Here is a 23,419-nt window from a genome sequence, read left to right as displayed (position 1 = left end):
CCAGCACGACGTGGCGCGGCAAAGAAAAAAAATCTGCATTTATCTAAAACAATATTGTGGAGTCCTTTGGATTTTCCTACATTTGAAAATCTTTTTTAATTGGATTCAAGTGATGATGGTTTTTTTAGGTTTTGGGATGTCATCTTCTTGGATGCTGAAGATGATTATAATCTAAGTTCTAGGATACATACAAAAACCTTCTTGATACTTTTTAAGCTTCCTTTCTGCTTATGACATAATTCTATATTTCTATATAGAAATTTCTATATTTCTATTCTTTGAAATATATATTTCTACCAGGCTTAATACCTGTTACTTGTTGGGTAAAAATACGAATGAGCACAATAATGAAATTCTTTTATACTTATTATTTGGCTGTCTGCTTTGTACCAGTTTCAATTGAAATACTTGTCTATATGTAATTTGCCTACCTATACATTCACATTGATTGAATTTTGTTGCTTGTTATGCATTTTTACTAATATATCTTTAATTCTTTGAAAGGTCTTGATCAAACCAAAGGTCCCGACATGATGAAAGCCAAAGACACCAGAGCCATTCATCTTAAGATGAATCAGGTACAGGAAAAGCCAAGTGTCCTAAAGGTTCCCTCTGATCAACCCAGGAAGAACAAACATAAAGCCTCTGAGCCTATCAGTGGTGCTCCCAAGGCCAAAATCCAGCCAAAGAATCCTGAGTGCCTGTTAGGGGGAGAAGTGGTTCCATGCAATGCTGCAGTCAGTGACAGGGCTCCTCTGAACACGGCCAAGCATTCCAAAGGCAAACCTCAGAAAACTGCATCCAGAAAGATCAGCAAAACTAAGAGCCATGGGCAGGAAAAGACCACAAGGGCCAGGGGAAGAAAGAAGGCTGAAGAGAATAAGCAGTCAGGGAACAAAGTCAAGGCAGAAGAGAAGCCAAGAATTCCCCAGATGAAGCGGAAGGAACACCAAACTGAGCTTATCCAAGAGAACTTCAAAAAGCCTCGAACCTCCCTAGGCATGTGCATGCTGGAGTCTGTGAAGGTTTTTCATGCACTGGGGGAGAAGAATGACAAGAAAACTGGGCTCTCTTCCTGTCGGGTCTTGGGAAATTCAAGCAACCCTAAAGACCCCCAGTCACCCCCACCTAGCCAGCCATGGCAGCGTACCCCACGTGAGGGTAAGAGCCCTGAGAAACCTCAAGTCAAAACCCAGAAGCCAGACAGCAGTGCTGAAACAGAGTTTCCATCTCCATCCCAGGATCACTTGCCTCCTCGTGGGAAGGTCAAGTTGATACCTCTGCCTTTTTCTGCCTGGGACAAGCCTCAAGCTCGACCTGCTCCTCGGAGGCCACAGTCTCTGGTCTCACATCTGCCTACTGTGGCAGACCGTGCCCAGACTGCCTCTACTAACTCAGCTCAACCTGCTGCAGCCACTTCATCCCAGCCAGCTCCTGCCTCTTTGCCAGGTCCTGCCAAACCAGCTCAGCCAACTGTGACCAACCCAACCCGTCCGGGTTGGACCGACCATACCCAGCCTAGTGTCCCTCAGTCTGTTGCTCCTAGGCCTGCACCCTACAAAACTTCATCTGGCGCTTCGCTCCAGCGGGAGCCTGTTCCCCCTGCTGTGACTAAGCGCCACTCCCCACCCAAGCTCCAAACCGCATTTCTACTCCAAGACTTCAGCAAGCAACGAAGACCATGGAGGGAACCCAACGTTTCTGAGCCAGTCATGTCAAAGCCCATCGAACAAGAGCACAGACCAGAGCGGGAGGCCATGAAGAGGCGGGCTCAAGAAGAACGTGTGAATGCTGCCAAATACACCTCTTTGGGGAAACTGCAGTTTTTCACTGAGAGGCAAAAAGAAATGGAAATTGCTTACTACTACGGATATTTATAGTAAGAGCTGCTGGGATTGTTGGTGCCACCTTGGGTACCAGCTGTTCTTCATTATATAAATAAGATAGGTATAAATTTCTCTATTTATTTTGATATATTTAAAAAAATAAAACTGAATAAGTAAATATAAAAGAATTAATAGATGAGTAATAAAGCTTTTGAATTTTGAGATGCTGATAACTCTGGCGTGCTTTAATTTTTTTGGTTTAGTTTTGTTTTTGATGGGGTTGGAATCAAAGTCTGCATGAGAAAGGAAGGACTGAAAGTCGGATGGGAGAATGAAGGAAAGGGGAGGAAAGGGGTAAAAACTGAGGAAAGAGGAAGGAACGTGGCCCAGGGCCAGGAAGGTCGAAAGAGATTCATGGATTTAAGAAAGGATGCAGGAGTGAGGGTGAAAGGGCAGAAGTGAAAAGCAGGGTCAGAGGTCAGGGTTGAAAGAACAAAATGTGAGTAGAGCTGAAGATGACGGAAGGTGAGTCTAGGTTTACTAGAAGAAATAGAAAAAGTCTATTGGGGAGGTTGGCCTTAAGTCTCACAACCACCACAGAGGTATTTAAGAAAACAAGAGGTTCAGGACACATGTCTGAAAGGTTTGAGTTGCCTTATGCAGGTGTGATTATAGTGGGGGTATAGGGAAATCTCCCAGAGAGGTGGCTAGGGCTCAGAGTTATCCTAGGGGCAGCTGACGATAGGGGCAGGGCCAAGGGAAGTGCTGCATCAGGAGGGAAACGAATAGGGCCTGGAATGCAAGTCACCATGTACTCAACACCTAAGCACCAGGGCAGCTAATGCACTATTCAGTTAAGCCTGGCAACGACAGGCAAGGCCAGTATTCCTGTGCCACTTCACTTAGGTGAGGTGCAGCAAAGGGCTGAGGTCACATTGCATGTGGAGGTATAAGGCCTCAATTTGAGGCCCAAATGCCTCTGAAGTACTCAGTATTTGCAAGTGCCTGCAGGCGTCCAACGTGGCTTTCAGAGCACAGCATGCTGAGGTTACTGGTGGACGAGATCAAGCTTCTGGACAGGCCTAAGTATTAACTTGAGGGGCTTCCTTCATTGACGGGGGCGTGCCACCTTCTGTAAACATCACCATCAAGTGAAACGCTCAAGAAAAATCCTACGGACGCGTCCACTGTCATGGGTGAGAGCTGTGGGGCACGGGCACTGGGCAATGGCTCTAACAGCCACAGGACACAGGCACCCAGCGGTTCAGGGGCTCCCTGGGAGGCCTCGTGGGGCAGCTCGAGGGAGTGAGGCTGGGAGATAGTGGCAGGGGTGGGCGTCAAAAGGAATGACGTGGGGAGAAAGGAGAGATGGAGGCAGTGAATAGTGGATAGTGGATAGTGAAAATGGGAAAACTGGCAATTTTCATTTTCAAAATTATTTTTTTGAGATGTCATTCACATGCCATAAAATTCGCCTCCTGAGACTGCAAATTCAGTGTCATTTCGTACATTCTCAAGCCTATGCAACCATCACCGTCATCTAACCCATCACGTATTCATCACTCCAAAAAGAAGCCCCTGTAACCATCAGCTGGCTCTCTTCATCCCCTCCTCCTTCAGTCCCTGCAACCATTCATTTCCTTTCTGTCACTATGGTTTGGCCTTTTCTGGACATTTCATGAAATAATACAAATGTGGCCACTCTGTGGGGCTTCTTTCACTTAGCATAATGTTTTCAAGTTCGTCCATGTCGTAGCATGTGTCACTACTTCATTCATTTTTACGACTGTATAATATTTCACATATACACCACATTTAAAATTTCCATTCTCCCATTGATCGGCATTTCGGTTGTTTACACTAATAATCTCCATTTATTGACAGTTGATTCTGTGCCAGGCAGCACCAGGTTAAGTTACTGACCTTATTTCACAGATAAAGAGGCTTGGAGAGTGTGAAGAGTTTGCCCAAGATTAAGAGCTAGTAATTGGGGGAACTGGGGTTTGAACTCAGACGACCTTCAGAGGTACGAAATTCACATGACAGAACATTAGAAAAGGTACACAGGGGTATTCAATGAAAAGTCACCCTTTTCCCCATGTTCCTCAGCCACACATTTCCCCCCTCAGAGGCATCTGCTTTTGCCATGTTGTGGATCCTTCCAGAGAACTATTTATACCTCAACATGGATGTATCACAATTTATTGACTCATCTGTCCCACGGATTTGATATGTCACTTTTATGGTATAATTGATTCTTATACGTACTTATATTACTCTTTTCAGAGCTGTCCTGACTCCTTTTTGCCTATCTTTTATGTTTTCCATTTCTCTAAAATTCTTTTTATGTTCTATTTGATTTAAAAAACATTTTTCCTTGTCTTGTTTGTTTCTCTTAAGGCACTATCCATTATGCTCATTCACCTGTATTGTTTTATTTAATTTATTTCTTTTTGGAGGTGTCGGGTATTAGTTGCAGCATGTGGGCTCTTTGTTGCAGTGCATGGGCTCTTCCTTGCTACTCGTGGGCTCTCTAATTGTGGCGTTTGTGCTCCACAGCATGTGGGCTCAGTAGTTGTGGTGTCGGGCTTAGTTGCCCTGCGGCATGCGGGATCTCAGTTCCTCAAACAGGCATCGAACCTGCATCTCCTGCATTGGAAGGCAGATTCTTAACCACTGGACAACCAGGGAAGTCCCCACTCTTTTATTATTTTAAATTTAGTCGGCTTTTCTAAATTTTTTTCTTTTATTTTGAATTCTGTCCTGAGTTCTATCATCTTACCTAGTTCTGGTTTATGCTGTTCATTCATCTGTTTATTTTATTATGGTAAAATATACAGAAAACAAAATTTAGTAGTTCAACCATTTTCAAGTATACAATTCAGTAACGTTAAAGACACTCACAGTGCTGTGCAGCCATCAGCACTATCCAAATTCAAAATAATTATGTCAAGGTCTTCCCTGCTGGTGCAGTGGTTGAGAGTCCACCTGCCGAGGCAAGGGAAACGGGTGCATGTACCAGTCCGGGAGGATCCCACGTGCCGTGGGGTGGCTAGGCCCGTAAGCCATGGCCACTGAGCCTGTGCGTCTGGAGCCTGTGCTCTGTAACGGGAGAGGCCATATCAGTGAGAGGCCCGTGTAACACAAATAATAATAATAAAAATAATTATGTCAAAATATTGAGCAGGACCTCAGAAAGATAGAGGCAGGAGCATAGTTTCTGAATCTCTCCAAACCCTTTCATGGAAGAAGATCAAGTAAAACCAAACACCCATAGGTGGCATTTATCAGCATTTACCATCTCCGGAACTTTTTCACCATCACAAACAGAGACTCTATAGCCATTAAAAAGTAACTTCCCATTCCCTCCTCGACACACGTTCTTTCATCTTTTCCATTGTTTTTCCTAACATCTTTTAGCCAACTATGAAATAATAGGTTACAGTTTTGATCTGTTTTTCGGACCTGTTTTTTCCAACTTGATTTTATTGTCTGAAGAGATGCTATGCTGCTCCTTATTCTCTTTTTTTTTTTCTTACACTACCTCGGTATGGGACTTGATCCCAATCCTTTTCTTTTATTGATTTTTGAATGAAAAAGGTTTTAAAGCGCTTTGAAAAGGATGTGAGAGGCCAAGTGGAAACATGTTCTTCATGGCTGTTTCATCAATGCTTCACTTATACTCTTTTGAAATAACTGTTTTCCAGGTGGCATAAACCAGTGGGCTTTATCATTGGACAGAGTGCAGGGAAAGGACCCCACGAAAGCTGATCACTGTAGCAAAAATGATTTAGTTATGATTTCACCCAAGATTAGTCACAACCCAGACTGGGAAACTCAATGAACCAGAGAGGAGGTCTAATGCCATCTTTCCTTCTCTCTGCCTCAGCTCTCAAGGGTTGGTCACCTACATGTTATTAGTAATTATTAGTTGGTTTCTGTTCATAATTACTATCAGAAGACACAGCACTTATGGTCCTAATTACACTGCCCAGCTATGCACCATTCTTCTTCGTTTTGGCTTCCCGTCCACCAGCAGGAACCTCATTTATTTTTGTTCTCCCTTCACCACAGCCCAGTAATGTTTGTGAATGACTCTCAGTCTCACCAGAATCTGTATCTCTCACTCTGCCCCAACATCCCACTGCATCATTCGCTCCCTGAAGTGTACTCTAGAAATTTAGGTAACCTGGATATTTTACCACTGTTCACCATCTCTTATGAAACCAGAAGAAGAGCAGCTTTCTTATGGAATGACAGAGCCCTTGTAAAGAGAAAACACCAGTCTGCAGGAGAAAGGGAAGAAGACAATGATGGAAATAGTTTCTGGAAAACTATTTTTACATTAGGTTTTGTTTGTTCCTGGTAAATAAATGGAAATCTTCTAAACATTAAAAGAAAATCTAGGGCTTCCCTGGTGGCGCAGTGCTTGAGAGTCTGCCTGCCGATGCAGGGAACACGGGTTCGGGCCCCGGTCTGGGAGGATCCCACATGCCGCAGAGTGGCTGGACCCGTGAGCCATGGCTGCTGAGCCTGTGTGTCCGGAGACTGTGCTCCACAACGGGAGAGGCCACAACAGTGACAGGCCCACCAACAGCAAAAGAAAAAAAAATCTAAACAACTAAATTCAATAATATAGGAATATAACATTTTAAAAATTATTCTTTGGCTGTGCAGCATGTGGGATCGTAGCTCCCCAGCTAGGGATTGAACCCACGCCTGCTGCATTGGAATGGCAGAGTCTTAACCACTGGAGCACCAGTGAAGTCCCAGGAATATAACTTTTAGAGGAGAAGTTATAAACCCCTTGGTTATATGAACTGCAGATTTTTTAAACTATGAAGTCATGTATTTTAAATCAGTTGGAGCTTTAAAGAAAGGAAAAAAGGAAAGAAGAAAGGAAGGAAGGAAGAAAGAAAAACGGACTTCCTTTGTTGTGCAGTGGATATAATATCAAAAATAAATTAATTAATTAAATAAATTTAAAAAAGAAAAAAAATGCTGAAATCCACTGACTAATTTTAAGGCTGTCATATCTATTTCCAGATACATCCCTGTATAAACTTTTAGTAAAAGGTTATCTTATGTCAGAAGAAATGAATTACAAACTTTTCTCGTTTTCCAAAATTTGAGAAATTCCCGTACACTTCTAACTTCAAATTTTATAAAAACGGAAAAGTAGTGAAAAGCCTTATACTTACATCCAATTGCAGCATCTGGCCTCATGCCTTCTGTATCAATCAAATATCTACAAAACAACAAAATTTGAGTCATTTGTAAATAAAAAGAAAAGAAAATCAAGTCTTTGCAAAAAAGGTCCAATTTTGCTTTACAAATATATATATAAAAATCCTAAGAAAATATCAGCACATCTAATCAATAATTATTAAAGAATGATATACACCATGACTACAAAAAGGCGTTACTCCAAGGACGCAAGGATAACGCAACTTTAGAAGAGCTATTAATATAATTATTTACAATAATACAAAAATTTAATTAATAAATGAAAGAGAATAATATACAGGACCAAACTGGCAGATGTTAAAAAGTTATCTGATAACATGCAACAGTCAGTTTCGGTGAAAATGCTCTGTACGCTAAAAACAGGAGACTTAATATGACAGAGTATTCATCAAGAACCAACAAATAACAAAAGGCAAATCAGGATAAATATGAAGATCATATCTACAAAACCCTATCTAACCAACCATCGGAGCCAGAAACTTAGGAATCACCATCACTGATGGCTATTTCTCCCTCGCCCTCATCCTCAACCCACCACCAGTGCTAACAATGATACTGCTACATACCTCTAGAATCTGTGCACAGCTTTCCACCAAAATGACCACCATACCCTGCTCCAAGCCACCATTATCCCCAATTTCTACAACAGTCTCCTAACTTGTTTCCTCTCTTCCACTCTTTCTCCCTGCAGTGCATTCTCCTCTCGGTAGCAAAATGATAGGTTGAAAGGGCAGTTGGGTATGTTCCACACACTCACCTTCAACAAAAAAAGTTCAATTGTTTTCTATTACTCTTAAAGTCTGAAACCTTAAACATAAGCCCGAACAATTGAGCTCCTACCCCACACTTGTAGCTCCATTATAATCACATGCTCCCCCAACAGCCCCACTTTCCAGGCCAGTTCCTCCAACACAGCATATGCTTTCCTCTTATAGGGTCTTTTGCTATTCCTTATGCTCAGAAATCTCTCCACAATGTCCTTATCTGGTTAATTCCTACTCATCCTTCAGATATCAGCTGAAACATCTGTAAATAAACCTTCTCTAATCTCCATGATGAGATCAAGTCCTCCCTAAAATATGATCTCATGGTACCATGTTCTTCTCCTTGGCACCTGTCAGAGTTGTAATTTTACATGCAGAGTATGATTCTTGAATATCTATTCCCTCTCTGGACTGTTAGAATTCACAAAGCGCAGGTCAAGTCTCTTCACTCACAAAATTTCACAAGTCTTTTTGCTAGCACCCAGCACAGTGCTTAAACATAACACATGCTCAATAAGTATTTCCTGCATGAACAACCATAAACTGCTACAGTGTAGCAACATCCACCAAAAGCATAAGGACATAAACTCTGTGATGCAGAAGTTCCATTCTGAATGAAGTAAACTGAGACAAAGCATATATATTGAATGGTGCTCACACAGGAATGTTCATTACTTTCACGTTTTATAATATCAACAACTTCTGGCTTTTATATGTTCATCAGTGAGCAAAGGAACGATGCAGCATTAAAAATAAATAAGTAAACAAATGGGACCTAATGAAACTTAAAAGCTTTTACACAACAAAGGAAAGTGTAAAGAAGATGAAAATACAACCCTCAGAATGGGAGAAGATATTTGCAAGCGAATCAACAAAGGATTAATGTCCAAAATATATAAATAGGACATGCAGCTCACTATCAAAAAATCAAAAAACCCAATCAAAAAAATGGGCAGAAGACCTAAATAGATATTTCTCCAAAGAAGACATAGAGACGGCCTCCAAGATGGCCAAGAGGCACATGAAAAGTTGCTCAACATCACTAATTATTAAGGAAATGCAAATCAAAACTACAATGAGGTATCACCTCACACCGGTTAGAATGGGCATCATCAGAAAATCTACAAAGAACAAATGCTGGAGAGGCTGTGAGGAAAGGGAACCCTCTTGCACTGCTGGTAGGAATGTAAACTGATACAGCCACTACGGAGAACAGTATGGAGGTTCCTTTAAAACTAAAAATAGAATTACCACATGATCCAGCAATCCAACTACTGGGCATATACCCAGAGAAAACCATAATTCAAAAAGACATATGTACCCCAATGTTCAAGGCAGCACTATTCACAATAGGTAGGCCATGGAAGCAACCTAAATGCCCATCGACAGATAATAGGCTAAAGAAGAAGTGGTACGTATATACAATGGAATATTACTCAGAGATAAAAAAGAACGAAATTGGGTCATTTGTAGAGACGTGGACAGACCTAGAGACTGTCATACAGAGTGAAGTAAGTCAGAAAGAGAAAAACAAATATTGTATATGAATGCATATATGTGGAATCTAGAAAAATGGTACAGAAGAACCGGTTTGCAAGGCAGAAATAGAGACACAGATGTAGAGAACAAACGTATGGACACCAAAGGGGGAAAGTGGGGCAGGGCGGTGGTCGGTGGTGGTGAGATGGATTGGAAGATTGGGATTGACATATATACACGAATATGTAAAAAATAGATAACTGGTAAGAACCTGCTGCATAAAAAATAAATAAATGTTTAAAATTCAAATATAAATTTTAAATAATTAATTAATTAGTTAATTAAAAAAAAAGAATGAGGTTGGAAGACTGTCAAAACAGCACACGGAACACACACTCAAGCCCTGGAAGATGAGGAAGTGCCTTAAGACCCCACTTCGGATGACATCTCCCTGCCTCACAAGTCTCAGTCCGACTGGGCTAGCTTTGGCAAGGGGACGGAGCTGGGTCAGGAGCTGCTGCTGCCATATCTGGATCAAGTTCCAGTTTTGGTCTATCATTCAACACCTAGCCAGACTCGCCTAGCAACTCAGCTGAGAGGAACCAAATAGGATAGCTCAAAGAATAGGCTCACACAGCATCAGCCTAAAGGTGTTTATGACCCTGGAAGAAATGGATCAGAAGAAAGGATCCGGGGGACTTCCCTGGTGGTGCACTGGCTAAACACTCCACACTCCCAATGCAGGGGGCCTGGGTTCATTCCCTGTTCATGGAACTAGATCCCACACGCATGACGCAACTATGAGTTTGCATGCCACAACTAAGGAGCCCAGCGGCTGCAACTAAGACCCGGCACAAACAAACAAGAAAAAATCAATCAATAAAATAAAACCAATATTAAAAACAAGATCCGGGAGTGTGTGATCTGTATGATGGACTTTGCTTATGAGAACCCAGTTTGATTTCTGCTGTGTATGCAGATCACCTGGGCTGTACAGATGACTGGCTGATGAGATCCCTTACGTGCCCCTCCTGCATGGAGACAGCTGATGCAGCACTGCTTTTGTCCTACGCGTCTAACTGAGCCCGTGTCTCTCATCTGACTTCAAGAGAACCATCATTTTTGGTGGTTTTGATCTTTTGTCTTTGAGCCCAAAGAGCCGGGGATTAGGAATTAAGATCATGCATGAAAGTTTCCTAAAAATTCCTTAACAGCTGCAGATGTTGGGGAAAAGTATGTGATAGTTTAGAAATCTAGCGGGAAACGTAGGATGCTATTTTTATGGAAAGCCTTCACCCAGGGTTTAAAAATATAATTGTATTTAGATCTTGTTATTGCTCCAGTACATAGGATTTGTGTAAAGTGTTACAGCACCTATATATGTTTTAATTCTGTGTCAAGGATTAGCATAAAGACAGTGGTTGTTTTTCCTAAGTGAGATAACATTCTGCTTCCCCCTATCCAAATTCTTTTCTGAAGTTGCTGGCATCTCGGTCAAGGTTTTACTTAATAGCTACATTTTATAACACTGGCACACAAAAAAAGTAGTTTTAAGCTTGGTTGCATAGTTCTTGTTTTTAAGAATAAACATAGAGCATTTGTTTTTTACTTTATAGGAACTCCACAAGTTAAGGTCCCATTATTCTTTTGCTGTGATTGTTGTTACTATTGATGGTGCTCTTTTCTGTCTTTGCTGGTTCTTTCTAATCTATCATTTGTCCTTATTGGCATACGATCATCTCAGGGTCACAACATGGCTGCTGTAAAACCAAGTATCATATTCTAACAAAACAAGGAGGAAGCAAAAAAAGAGTCCAAATGGTCATTTTCCTAATGCATATTTATCTTTTTCAGAGAAAAATATCATTCTCATAAGCACAATAACAGCCTTGCCCTCATTACTCATTTGCCAAAACAGACTGATATGACCATTCATAAGACAATTTATGGCAAAGAGGGGTATGATAATGATTGCCTCAGCCTAACAAGGATTTATCCACTAAAGCTGAATGCTTCACTCCTCAAAGAAATCAACACTTTTCTACATACAAAACACAAGTCTCTTGAAGGGTTCTTCATAAGTGCATTATTGAAGAATTTGGTATGTCATAAGCACTTAAGGATTTGACATTCAACTGTAGTAGTGTCCATGTTGGTTAATTTTCTTACAAGCCCCATGATGAGTTTGAGAAAAACTCAAAGAATCAGAGTATCAGGTTCTATTAAATTCTTACATGTATCTTGCTTAAGTTTTTGTTCATTAATTTATATCCAACTACCTAAAGCAAATTTGGAGGAAAAAAATAATAAATAAATAAATAAGTAAATAAATAAGATTGAGGTCTCCAAATATTTTCATAGAAATATGTCCACCATATATTAAATTATAAACCAGAATGTCTAAATACTATACCATTAAATCACATGTACATACAGTTCTGTATATCCAACGGTTTCATATCCTACAGATATGGAAGGCCGACAATACTACACCATTTTACATTACGGGACTTGAGCATCCGAGGATTTTGGTATCCATGGGGAGTACTAAAATCAATCCTCTGCAGATACCAAGGGACCATTGTATATGCTTATATCTGGATTTTTTATGTCTCAAAATATATGTGCTAAATTGTTACTGGTCATAAACTCTGAGTACGGGGCAAAATTGCCTTCCACTTCATACATTTCTCTGACTGCAATTTTTGCATTCAGCTTACATTAACTTACATTACTACTGTAAACAGAACAATTTAAACATGGTCTGCCTCTTGGGGTTGGCCACTCACCTGCAGATGAGGTAGCCAGTCCTGTTTAAATCAGGGGTACAGTGGACACCAATAAGTCTGTATATAAAAAGGGAATATGGAATTAAGTAAGCAAAGTAGAAACACTAAAAACAAGTTATACAATTTTCTGAAGAGTAGCCTTTATTAGTTACCACAACACGACCACTATCCTGAAAAGGAAAAACTCTGAAGAAAAGAGTGTCTTTGCAGGAACATACTATAAAGAATTAAGTAGTATAAAGTCAAAATTCATTGTGTTTGGGAATTTTTGCATAGTCTCCAATCAGATGCAATTGTATGGATGGAGAATGTCCATCAGGAACTGATTTGACTATAGTAAAATTGAGTGGAAAAAAAACAGGCTATCAGAAGAATGGAATTTGTTTTTGAGGGAAAGAAATGGAATGCCTTCACTTTTAATGCTCAATATTAAAAAGGACAAACAGATTCTGAAGGGCTCTTGGGGTCCCAAAGCACCTCCATTCCTTCTCTCATTCACTGCTCCTCACATGCGACGGGTCTACGTGCCTGAGCAGGTCTCAGGTGGGTAGCACCGTGCTTATTTCACAATGAAAAAGTAAGGCTTCAGACGTAAGCCTAAGCTGCACAGCAGGCAAACAGAAAAGAGACTAGAATCGAGTCTCACATTTTTGCAATTATGCCACAGTATTTCGTGGACCAGTACTTAATAAAATTATATGAGGAAGTAAATAAAAACAACAACATGTAGCTGATCTCTGCAAAAGGTATGTATGTGACTACGTGGTGTCTGGCATTCGTCATCTCCTGCCTGGATTACTACCGCCCTACAATTCTAACAATCACTCCTATTTCAACTGATCTTCCACATGGAAGATGTTACCTTTCTAAAATAGGAACTTGGCTGGATTGCTCTGTTCCTTAAATATCTTCACTTAGCACAGAATAAAGCCCAAGATTTTAGCACAGCATTGAGTACTCTTTATAAACAAATACCAGTCTGTCTCTCCAACTGAATGACAAGTTCAAACTAAATTACAAGGACCTACATCATCCACCTCCCTCCTTTCCCCTGCCAGCCTCCCTGATCCCATTCTCTACTGCTCTGCCCTCACTCACTTTCCCCTGTCCAGCCACACTGCCCTCCATACTATTCCTCAAATATGCCAAGCACAGTCGTGCCTCAGGGACATTGCACCTACTTTTCCTTCTGCTTCAGAACACACCCTCCCAACACATCTCCGCTCTCCCAGATATCTAATGGCTTTTTTCTCACTTCAAGTCTCTGCTCAATTGACATCGTAATAGAGGGGACTTCCCTGATCACCTACCACATTCCCTCACCTCTTCATCTTGTGTTTTTCTATTCTCCAAAGCATTTACCACCACTTGACACTCCACATATTTTCTTATTTACTAATCTCTCTCCCGCACTAGAATGTAAAATACATAAGGGCACGAACTTGGTTCTGTTCCTACTGCCTCGAACAGTGCCTTCAACTTAGAAGGTGTTTTATAAATATTTGCTGAAAAGGAATGTATGAGTTCCTTGCCCTTTCACACTACACTCTAGTCACACAAGAGGCTGCCCCTCCAGAGCACAAGTTCAAGCCCTGTGCCTTCGGTACCTGTTCGCAATAGCTCAGCTGTCCTTTCCTCATTCCAGCAAAATCCTCTTCCACGAAGCTCAGCTCAAACGCTGTCTCCTCAGTCAGGCCTTCCTCAGTTTCTCCTCTATATTCCTGCTGCACTTGATTCTTTTATTATAATTAACCCACTTAGAGTCACTACATGTTTATCTTCCAAGATAACTGTAAGTTGCTACTGAACAAACACTTCTAGTCACCTCTGTATCCCCGTGCCCGAACAACAAACCTCTAAGGCTCTCGGCGTTTACTGAAACAATTTATTTTCTGAGTCTCTTCGAATTCTAGGGAGTGGATAGTATCGTCTCCTCCTCATTACCAGTGAGCCTGGCATCTGTGGGAGGGGCTTATAGCAGAGGAAGCCACCAATGGATCATAACTAAGGTCCTGAGACTGCAATGGCAGAGAGCATGGTGAAGTTAGCCCACTGCATGCAGAAGACCCACAGAGGAGTCAGCATATGCAATGGACTACACTTGGTATAACCTGTGAACAATCAAGGCTGACAAACGTGCTCTCATGCACTTGTAAGGATCTTCTAGCCCACGCGGATCACACAGAACACACACAAAGGAGCCTGGAGGAAGTGAGGAGGCCGGCAGCTGCACCCTAACATCTTAAGAGGTAACATTTCTGTGACTACAGTTTACACAAATCAGAAAATTTGCCTCCTTTCTAGACACCCTGGATATCACAGGCAAGGCCAAGCCTCTCAAGTTTTAAAGCTAAAGTACAGGGAAGATCTGTGAATAGGGCTTAAGATATTTAAGAGCTAGGACCTGCATTAAGCAACCAGCTTATAGAATGAAAATTTATCTTGAAATTCCAGTCTCTCCCTCTCTTTCTCACCTCCTAGCCCCTATCTTCCCACCTCCATCTCTATTCCTTCTTGCTACTCCCTGTTTTATGTATATGTCTTTATCATTGTTTATATATATGGAATATGTACTGTCTGTTAGGTTTATTTAATAAAGTGAACACTCCTCAGGCTAAATTTAGAAAGGAAAAAACGAACACTTTCTCATGTGGTTCAGTGGTGATCCAAAGACAAAAGATACCTCAGTCTTAAAACATGGCAAATACCATGTTCCTTCTGATAGTTAGATGGTAGAAAAAGGCAAGTGGATCCTTAAAATTCAGACGCTATTAAGACCTAGTATCAAGAGAGTACATCTTAAAGCAGAAACAAGAAAACACCAGCCTTTTAAGTTCTTCCTGTCTGTCAAGATAAGAATAAGAGGTGGCAGTGTTCTTCTTCACTTGCACCCAAAGTATAAAAGCAGCAAAAATATCTTAAACACATATGATGAGGAAGACACTCTTCTGGTCCACTCTGCTTTGTTTGGCTTCTAGGGATCTGTCCCACTCCGAAATTTTGCTTTATGTTTTCTCTTTTATATACACTAAGAACCTGAGAGTCTTAACCTTTTCTTCCACCTCTCAACCAATAAATAGGACCAAACAACATTTTTATTTTTTTATGTCTTTTCCATTCAAATGTTTAAAAAAGAGATAAGTAAGCTAGTTCAGTTCATATTTCTCACAAAATTCACTTTCCAAACTAAACTAAATTGTTTGTGACCGTAAACAGGAAAAACACCATATTGTATCAGCACCAAATGACATTTCCACCTTCATGTTACCAAACACAACAGGCCTAATGTCACAACTATTAAAAATGTTAAAAATCCCAACCCCACTCAAAATGCATACCAAAGTTCAGGTAAAGGGAAAAAAAACAAAACAAAAAGAACTCGCCATTATCTTTATTTTCTTTCAGAAATCCACTAACAGCACATTGAAATTTAATAATAGTATCATCATCTGGCACCGGATGCCCAATTGTACAAATGTTTAAATAAGGAATAATTTCTGGTAAGTCCTATAAGGCAAAACCATGAAAATATGTATTATTTCCTTTGTAGGGAAAGAATAAAAAATTAATTAGAGAAGGCGGAATATAAACCAAGAGAGGACATTAAACTTAGTATGTCAGTCATTCTGATAAGAGCCATTTTCTCCAAAGCTGCTTTAACCAGTAAGTATCACTTGATTTTCATTAAAACTGCAGAATGGACAGTTACTAGGCATGCAAAACGAAAAGCAAATCTATGTGAATGAATGCACATGTAACTCAAAATGATATAAACAGTTCTACCTATATTTATGTTCTATCTTACATTTCAGGGGCCATACAGAGGCTGTGATCTAAGTAGAATAGTAGAACAGAATCAGAAGAACTTGGATTCGAATTAGAAAATAGAGCAAATTTCAGACAGTGTTGAGAACTGGTATTCTTGGGGTGGGAGAAAGTAGACTATCAATAGAAGACAGAAAAGGATAAGTGAAAATTCTCTAGTTCTGAATTTAAATGGAAAGTAGCAGTATGAACCTATGACATATTTTAGAAATAGTAGCAACAAACATACATATTTCCTAGCTCTGCCTACTGAAAAAGTCTAGAAACAACTGATGTCATGTCAAAAGGACTCAGGAGTCACTGAGAAGCTCCAACTGGCCCAAGATAGGGCCTAAGTTACAATAATAACTATAGCGGAGTCCACAGTGATATGAATAAATAAATTTTAAAAAATTGATCACCACTGGAGGATATTTGTGAATCAACTCATTATTTTGAAAACTGTTAAATTAAAGAAGAGAATCATGCCTCTACAACTGGGCAACCAAATAGTTGATGAGGGGAATCTTCTCCTTATAGAAATATATCCAGCTTATAAGTGAAAAAAAGAAAAACAGAATTCACCATTTTATTTATTTATTTATTTAATTTTCAGATACGTGGGCCTCTCACTGTTGTGGCCTCTCCCATTGCGGAGCACAGGCTTTGGACACGCAGGCTCAGCAGCCAAGGCTCATGGGCCCAGGCACTCTGCGGCATGTGGGATCTTCCCGGACCGGGACACGAACCCGTGTCCCTTGCTTTGTCAAGAGGACTCTCAGCCACTGTCCCACCAGGGAAGCCCCCACCATTTTTGGAAGCCTTAACTGAATTAATGGATGTAGGTATGAATCATCAGTGACTGCTAATATCACAGAAAGAGAAAATTATACGTCTCCATGGAAGAACACATCATCACCTATGACACTGTCTTGCCAAAACAAAACACGCAAGCTTCATTCTGATCAACTACCAATTTACAGGAAATAAAAGGATTGAAGAATATGTTAAGAACACATGGAATGTAACCATCAAAATCTACATGGGACAAATTACGTGCTTTCTTTAAAAATAAAATTCAAGGAGGAAAAAAAAGTGAGAAAGACATGGAGGGAGAACCTATAGATTAAATAAGACTTCAGAGATCTAACAATCAACGGCAAAGTGTGGACCTTATCTGGATCTAATGTAAAATTCTTAAAAACAATTTTTTATGACATTTAGGAGACAACTGCAAATTTGAGCACTCACTGGGTATTTACTATTAAAAAATGATATTAAGGAATAAATGTCCTATATTTTAAATATACATACCAAATATGTATAGGTGGGGCTTTCCTGGTGGCACAGTGGTTGAGAATCTGCCTGCCAATGCAGAGGACACGGGTTCGACCGCTGGTCTGGGAAGATCCCACATGCCGCGGAGCAACTAGGTCCGAGAACCACAACTACTGAGCCTGCACGTCCAGAGCCTGTGCTCCACAGCAAGGTAGGCCGCGATAGTGAGAGGTCCATGCACCGTGATGAAGAGTGGTCCCTGCTTGCCACAACTACAGAAAGCCCTCGCACAGATACGAAGACCCAACCCAGCCCAAAGATAAATAAATAAGTAAATAAATAAATAAATAAATAAATAATTTTTTTAATGTATAGGTATAATTACATGTTGTCTCGGAGCTGCTTCAAGATAACATGGAATGGGGTGAAACAGGTGGGGGTATAGATAAAACATGACAGCCATCAGTTGGTAAATATTAAAGCTGGATGAGTTCATGGGTATACAGGGAAAATTTACAGTATTTTGTATACTTTTGTATATGTTTAAAATTTCTGATAATTGTTTAAAAACAAGACGACACTGTAGAAAACCATTTGGCAGTTTCTCAAATGTTAAACGTAGAGCTACCATACGATCCAACAACTCTGCTACTACCTACACTGCACAGCTAAAAGGACAGAAAGCAGGGATTGGAACAAATATTTGTACACCAATGATCATAGCAGCATGATTCACAATAGCTACAAGGTGGAAACAACCCAAGTGTCAATCAACCGATGAATAACAAAATATGGTATATACACACAGTGGGATTTATTAAGGCAAAAAAGGAATGGCATTTTGTTACATGCTATAACATGGATGAACCTTGAAAACACTAGGCTTAGTGAAATAACCCAGACATAGAAGGATAAATATTGTAGATTCCACTTACACGAGGTACCTAGAAGAGGCAAATTCATAGACACAGAAAATAGAATAGAGGTTACTAAGGGCTAGTGGGAGGGAAAATGGGGTTGTAACTGTTGGACGGTTACAGAGTTTATGTTGAGGATGATGAACAAGTTTGAGTTATAGACAGTGGTGATAGTTACACAACACTGTGACTGTATTTAATGCCACTGAACTGCATATTTATAAATGGTTAAAATAAATATGATTTATGTATATTTTACCACAGTAAAAAAAAGAGGAATAACTGAGTTGAAATTTCAGTTCTTCCTTGTCCGAGTATCAGTTTCATCGTCTGTAAAATTAGTAATTGTAGTTGTCTATCCTCTGAGCTTAGTGCAGAGTAAGCACTCAGAAGGAGATCTCAGTACTACTTCCACTTCAACAGCAAAGCATTGTTGTGAAGATTAACTAAGTCAATGGATATGAAAGAACTTTCTAAATGGCTATACAAATATTAACAAACTTTAGGTGTTACTGTCTCCCAAGGCCATGGGACAGGTCAGAAGAAGGATAATTCTTTTGCACTGGTATGTCCTACATGGGGCAAGAGAATATATGGGTTTCTGTACTCTCTCAGAAGGTATTAGGAAAAGAAAGCATAAAACTTAGAGAACGATTGTCTTTTACCCTGATGCTTAAACATGCTCAGGCAGCTGCTTCAAATAAGTGCTAAAGACATAATGGACATACCTTTCTTTCCTTTTAGGCTACTAATATTCTTGCTAAAAGTTTACTTCGTTTTCAAAACATAGAACATGGAAGCTTATAGAATTTATTCAGCATATCTACAGCCTACTGCCAAATACTATAGTTCAATTCATATCTTTCATCTCATTTTGAAACAGCAATTACAAATGTGTATTTAAGGAAACCACTAGCTTCCCTTTCTGAACCCATGAAAAGAAGGCCAGGATTCACCTTAGCATAAGATGATAACTACTGAATTACTATGAATTATGACAGTAACAGAAAGAAGGTCGTTTTCAACTACGGGTTCCATTTACCTCTGGCTTATAATAGCGGCACGTGTACGGTAGGTCAATTATCAGCCCGAGTTCTTCATTCTGTTCTTGGATTATGTTAAAAAAGATGCAAGGGGGAAAAACATTCTTCTGGAGCAAGATTCTTTTCAAAACTCTGTCAGAAAGTATAAAATAAGAAGGAACATGTGTTTAAAATCCTTTACTATATTATCCATTTATTCAAACCCTGTAATGCTAACATATGAGATTCAAAGTAAAGCTTCCTCCTCTGGAATTTAAAAGCGATATTATAATCCTTTCTTCCAGAGAGATTAGACAGAAGAAATAAGCTCCCTTCTATATATTTATTTCTATGTGTGTTTATTTCATGTTGGTCTCCTAACTGGGCTGTAAATTCCCAGAAGGCAGGGACCACATCAATTTTGCCTACCACTGGATTGCCAGCTCCAAGCAGAGTGCCTGTAAGTAGACACATAAATAAATACTTCTTCAATACCTACCTATATGAAGGATGGCTTGCACTGCTAAATATTCTTTTATGTATTTGGCTTATTTATGTTCTCTGTTCCATTGATCTGTTTGGTTATTCAAGTGCCAGCAACACACTTTTCTTTTTAAATTAGTAGACTAGTTTTAGAGCAGTTTGACATTCACAGCAAAACTGAGCAAAAAGTACACAGTTCCCACTTATACCCTCTCTCCTTCACCCACACAGCCTTCCCCATTATCAACATGCCATACCAGTGTGCTTCATTGGTGAGAATTCATGAACCAACACTGACACATCATTATCAATCAAAGTCCATAGTTTATTGCATTCATAGTACAAGTAACTGACCATTTCTTTATTTCTAGTATAGTCAACCCCAAACATTTACATACTGAGATACATATTGCTGTCTTAATCATTACTTTATTCTTTATTTATAGTTAGGGCATTCCATTGGGATTTTTTTAATTAAGTACAGAACTAGGTTGTATTTATCTATAAATTCCATTTCTGGATAGTAAAGGAGGTATTAAAAAGTATTTGCTATAAAAAGGCAAAATGGAGTATGACGGTGTTGAGAGCCAGGGCTCTATATGGTGAATTCAGATTTCTGGAAGAATACGGTAATAACTTTTGCTTACCTTTTTTAAAGGAACTTTGAAAGCAATGAAACGAGTCCCAGGCATCCGCTGTCCAACTGGGAGATAGTCCTTCCAACTATTAATACATTTTTGTTAGGCAAATTTTATGTTATGCTGTTTCCCTGCATAGGATGAGTGTGCCCTGAAAATGGAAAGCATACCCCTCTATAGTAGGTCCCTCTTCTTTCTGCTTTGCATTTTGCTGCTCCACTTATTCAACCCCACCTTGTAATAAGCTATACTTCCCTTGTTCCTGTTTCCCCATCTTGAAAACAGATAAAAGGCAACAAAACAATGCAAAGCTCTCAACAAATAAGGGATATCTAAACCCAGAGATGGCCAGAACTTCTGTATCCCTGATACAACCTAGCCCGGTGTTGACTACAATGGTATCATTAATACATGCATGTTGACTGAAAGTGTTGGAACTCAATTCTTCCACTTCACAGTTTTGTTTTAGTCCTCATACAAAACCTGATAATAAAATTCGTAATGCTAGGAATCACAGTGAACAATAATATCTGAACTGATTGCTGTAAGATGAGTGAGAACTAAGGTTAATTCAGTGTATCTGAAGCAAAGAAAGTGGGGGCAATAGTGGCACAAGATGGGGCTAGAGAAGCAGAGAGGATTCTAGACCAAGAAGAGTCTTAAAGGCCAACGGTGTCTTTTCTATTCTCAAAACAATGGTTTTGAGCGCTGTCTATGAGCAATGTTCCAACTTGCTTTTAAGGTTTCTTGTGTGAAGAATGGATTGGAAGGAAACAAGAAATATGGACACGAGTTAGGACCTAATTGCAACAGACAGGCAAGTTCAGTATTAGCATGTTGAGGAAGAATTGACAGATTCAAAAGAAACTCAGGAGATAAACTGAAGCGGGCTTAATGGGCTATGAGATGGAGGAAAGGAAGGACTTAGGGAATTAAAGGGTTTACTGCACACATGAGCAAAGTCCCAAATCAATCATTTGAACGTACAGAGGTAGATCTCTCAAATGACACCGGTTAGCAAGCAACAGTATGACCTTTATAATTCCCAGACACAAGACAAATCAACTGTTTCGATGAAAAATTCGGCAGTACCCGTGCGTTTTTTCACTCAACTTAGTTGCAGTTCCACTTACTCACATTTTCTCTGCCAAAACAACACAGCTTGTGGAATAGAAGGGGACTCCATATTGGTAATTAAGGAGTGTCCACAACACTCACAGTCCCATCTTAAAAAGCAGTCCCTCTGCATTTTACCCGAGGAGAAATGGCCAGAGCCTCCCTTTTAAAATGGTGGGGGGAAATCAGAACATCTCACACTGTCCCTTTCAACCACTGTGAACTGAGCCGCCAGACGACCAATACCCCCTATAACACAGCGCGGACGGGGCAGCGGCTGGGGGCAACAGTGACAGGAGACAGCAAGACACGAAGCCCAGGCCCAGGGGCTCTTAGCTCCACCGGCAACGCCCAGGGGCCGAGGCATATTACCTTTCCGGGATGTGCTTTCCGCCCTTCCTCCTGGCCGACGAACGTCCGGAAAAGCCGCGACGATGACCCCAGCGCATACGGGCATGATGCCACTGGCTCATGTCACACCCAACATGCCAACCACCCAACGCCAAGAGTGCCAAAGTCGCCAACCTGGCGGCCCTGGTGCCAGCACCCGGCCCCGAGCCACAAACGCCCAGGCAAAAGCCCACGCAGCAGCCCACGCAGCTCACGCACCCCTTTCTACTGCGCATGAGCCACGGCCCGTCCAGATGACGTCATCACGCCGGCGGACTGAGTCGCTTCATTAGGGGAGAGGACTCTGACGGCTGCAATTTCCTCCTTAGCCGGAGGCTGGCAGCAGACGTTCATTAGTTCGTGTGTGTACCCTTCAGAATTCCACTCGTATGGGACATGGAAAGTTGTCCCACTCTCCCAGTTTCTTGTGTGGTTTTTTCAGATATTTCCCAAATGCTTACATTCACACTTGTTCTATCTTGTACGTATTTCTACGTAATGGATATCCTGTATTTTATAGAAGAGCAGTAAAGTATACACAGTCTACAATCTGTCTTGGATACTGATGTTCCCAGTCAATTTTTGCGTACATCTCTTCTATTCTCTTTAATAGCTGCGTCACATTACATAATTTACATGGCCAGTCCAATATTCATGGACTTTTAGTTGTTTTCAGTTTGGGGATATTTTATTTGCTTTTTGTTTTTGACCTCTGTTACAGATAGGCTGCAATGTGAACCTTGTTATACATGTGTAGAGCTATATATAAATTTCTAGACGTAGAATTTCTGGAATGAAAGAGATGCAAACTTAAAATATTGAAAGATTTTCAATCAATCTAATCTGCCTCATCAACCTTCAAAAATATTCTATCAACTTATACTCCACTCATAGTGAAACATTTATTGGGTTTCTATTATGTGACTGGTATTATGCTGGAGGTTGGTTGACAGTATGTATTTACATTTTAGACAATACCACAAAAAGCCTGAGAGAGATAAGAGTGGAGCTCAAGTATAACATTTCCTCACAGTAGCAGGCATAGGGATGTGTGCCTGTTAGAAAGACTGTGAATCCTGCCACAAGTGGAACAGCAAAGAACAGCATGTCCTACAGTACGTCTGAAGGTATAATGGCATACTAAATACCATTGTTATTTATAATAACAAGTGTTGTTTGTTAGTTTTACTTTTTAGTTTCTAATTTCTGAAAGTATCTTACATGCACTGTTAGTAATCTTCACAACCATTTGAGGTGGGTAAACTGAGTCAGGAAGCTCAGAATTATTGAATGAATGAATGAATGAATGAATGAATGAATGAGTAAAAAGATCACTACCTTTAACGTATGTGGGACAGTCATAATCTAACCAAGTTTCAATCCACAAGCATTTATTTACAATTCTAAAAACTTCCACATAATTACAAATGGGACAATACTAGTAAAGTACTATTTGAATAAAGAAAAGATACAAGTGAGCACAACGTACACAACATACAAACTTACAATTAGGCACAGTCGATTTGGTGCTAAGTCGTAAAATATTCTTTTGCAATTTATGAAAATTATCCAATAGGCTTGTAATGGCCAAAAAGTACAACTGATAGAAATATCTATAGACATGACAATGTACAAATTGTGACATAAATCAATCAGAAAATAGAAA

At 40.1% G+C, this 23,419-nt stretch overlaps 1 protein-coding gene and 2 pseudogenes across 3 annotated transcripts; 2 read left to right on the top strand and 1 right to left on the bottom strand.

Annotated features, from left to right (window-relative positions):
• Positions 1-270: 270 nt before the first annotated feature.
• On the top strand, positions 271-6,825 carry LOC308608139 (uncharacterized protein C2orf78-like). The gene has a single exon (XM_081220832.1). It carries the CDS (start codon positions 531-533, stop codon positions 1,878-1,880), a length of 1,350 nt encoding a protein of 449 aa, XP_081076958.1. The 5' UTR covers positions 271-530; the 3' UTR covers positions 1,881-6,825.
• On the bottom strand, positions 4,640-23,419 carry LOC308608140 (RNA/RNP complex-1-interacting phosphatase-like; annotated as a pseudogene). Its single transcript, XR_014017939.1, has 6 exons — positions 21,736-23,419; positions 20,257-20,332; positions 19,147-19,279; positions 15,485-15,612; positions 12,106-12,162; positions 4,640-7,074 (listed from the first exon to the last, which is right to left on the bottom strand). The product of XR_014017939.1 is annotated as an RNA/RNP complex-1-interacting phosphatase-like (transcript).
• LOC308608186 (RING finger protein 11-like) lies at positions 7,114-10,399 on the top strand (annotated as a pseudogene). Its single transcript has 2 exons — positions 7,114-10,004; positions 10,224-10,399. The product of its transcript is annotated as an RING finger protein 11-like (transcript).

The sequence above is a fragment of the Mesoplodon bidens genome, assembly GCF_964165515.1.
Source record: "Mesoplodon bidens genome assembly, chromosome: 20".
In the NCBI taxonomy this organism is placed as follows: domain Eukaryota; kingdom Metazoa; phylum Chordata; class Mammalia; order Artiodactyla; family Ziphiidae; genus Mesoplodon; species Mesoplodon bidens.
This window is presented reverse-complemented; position numbering and strand designations above follow the sequence as displayed.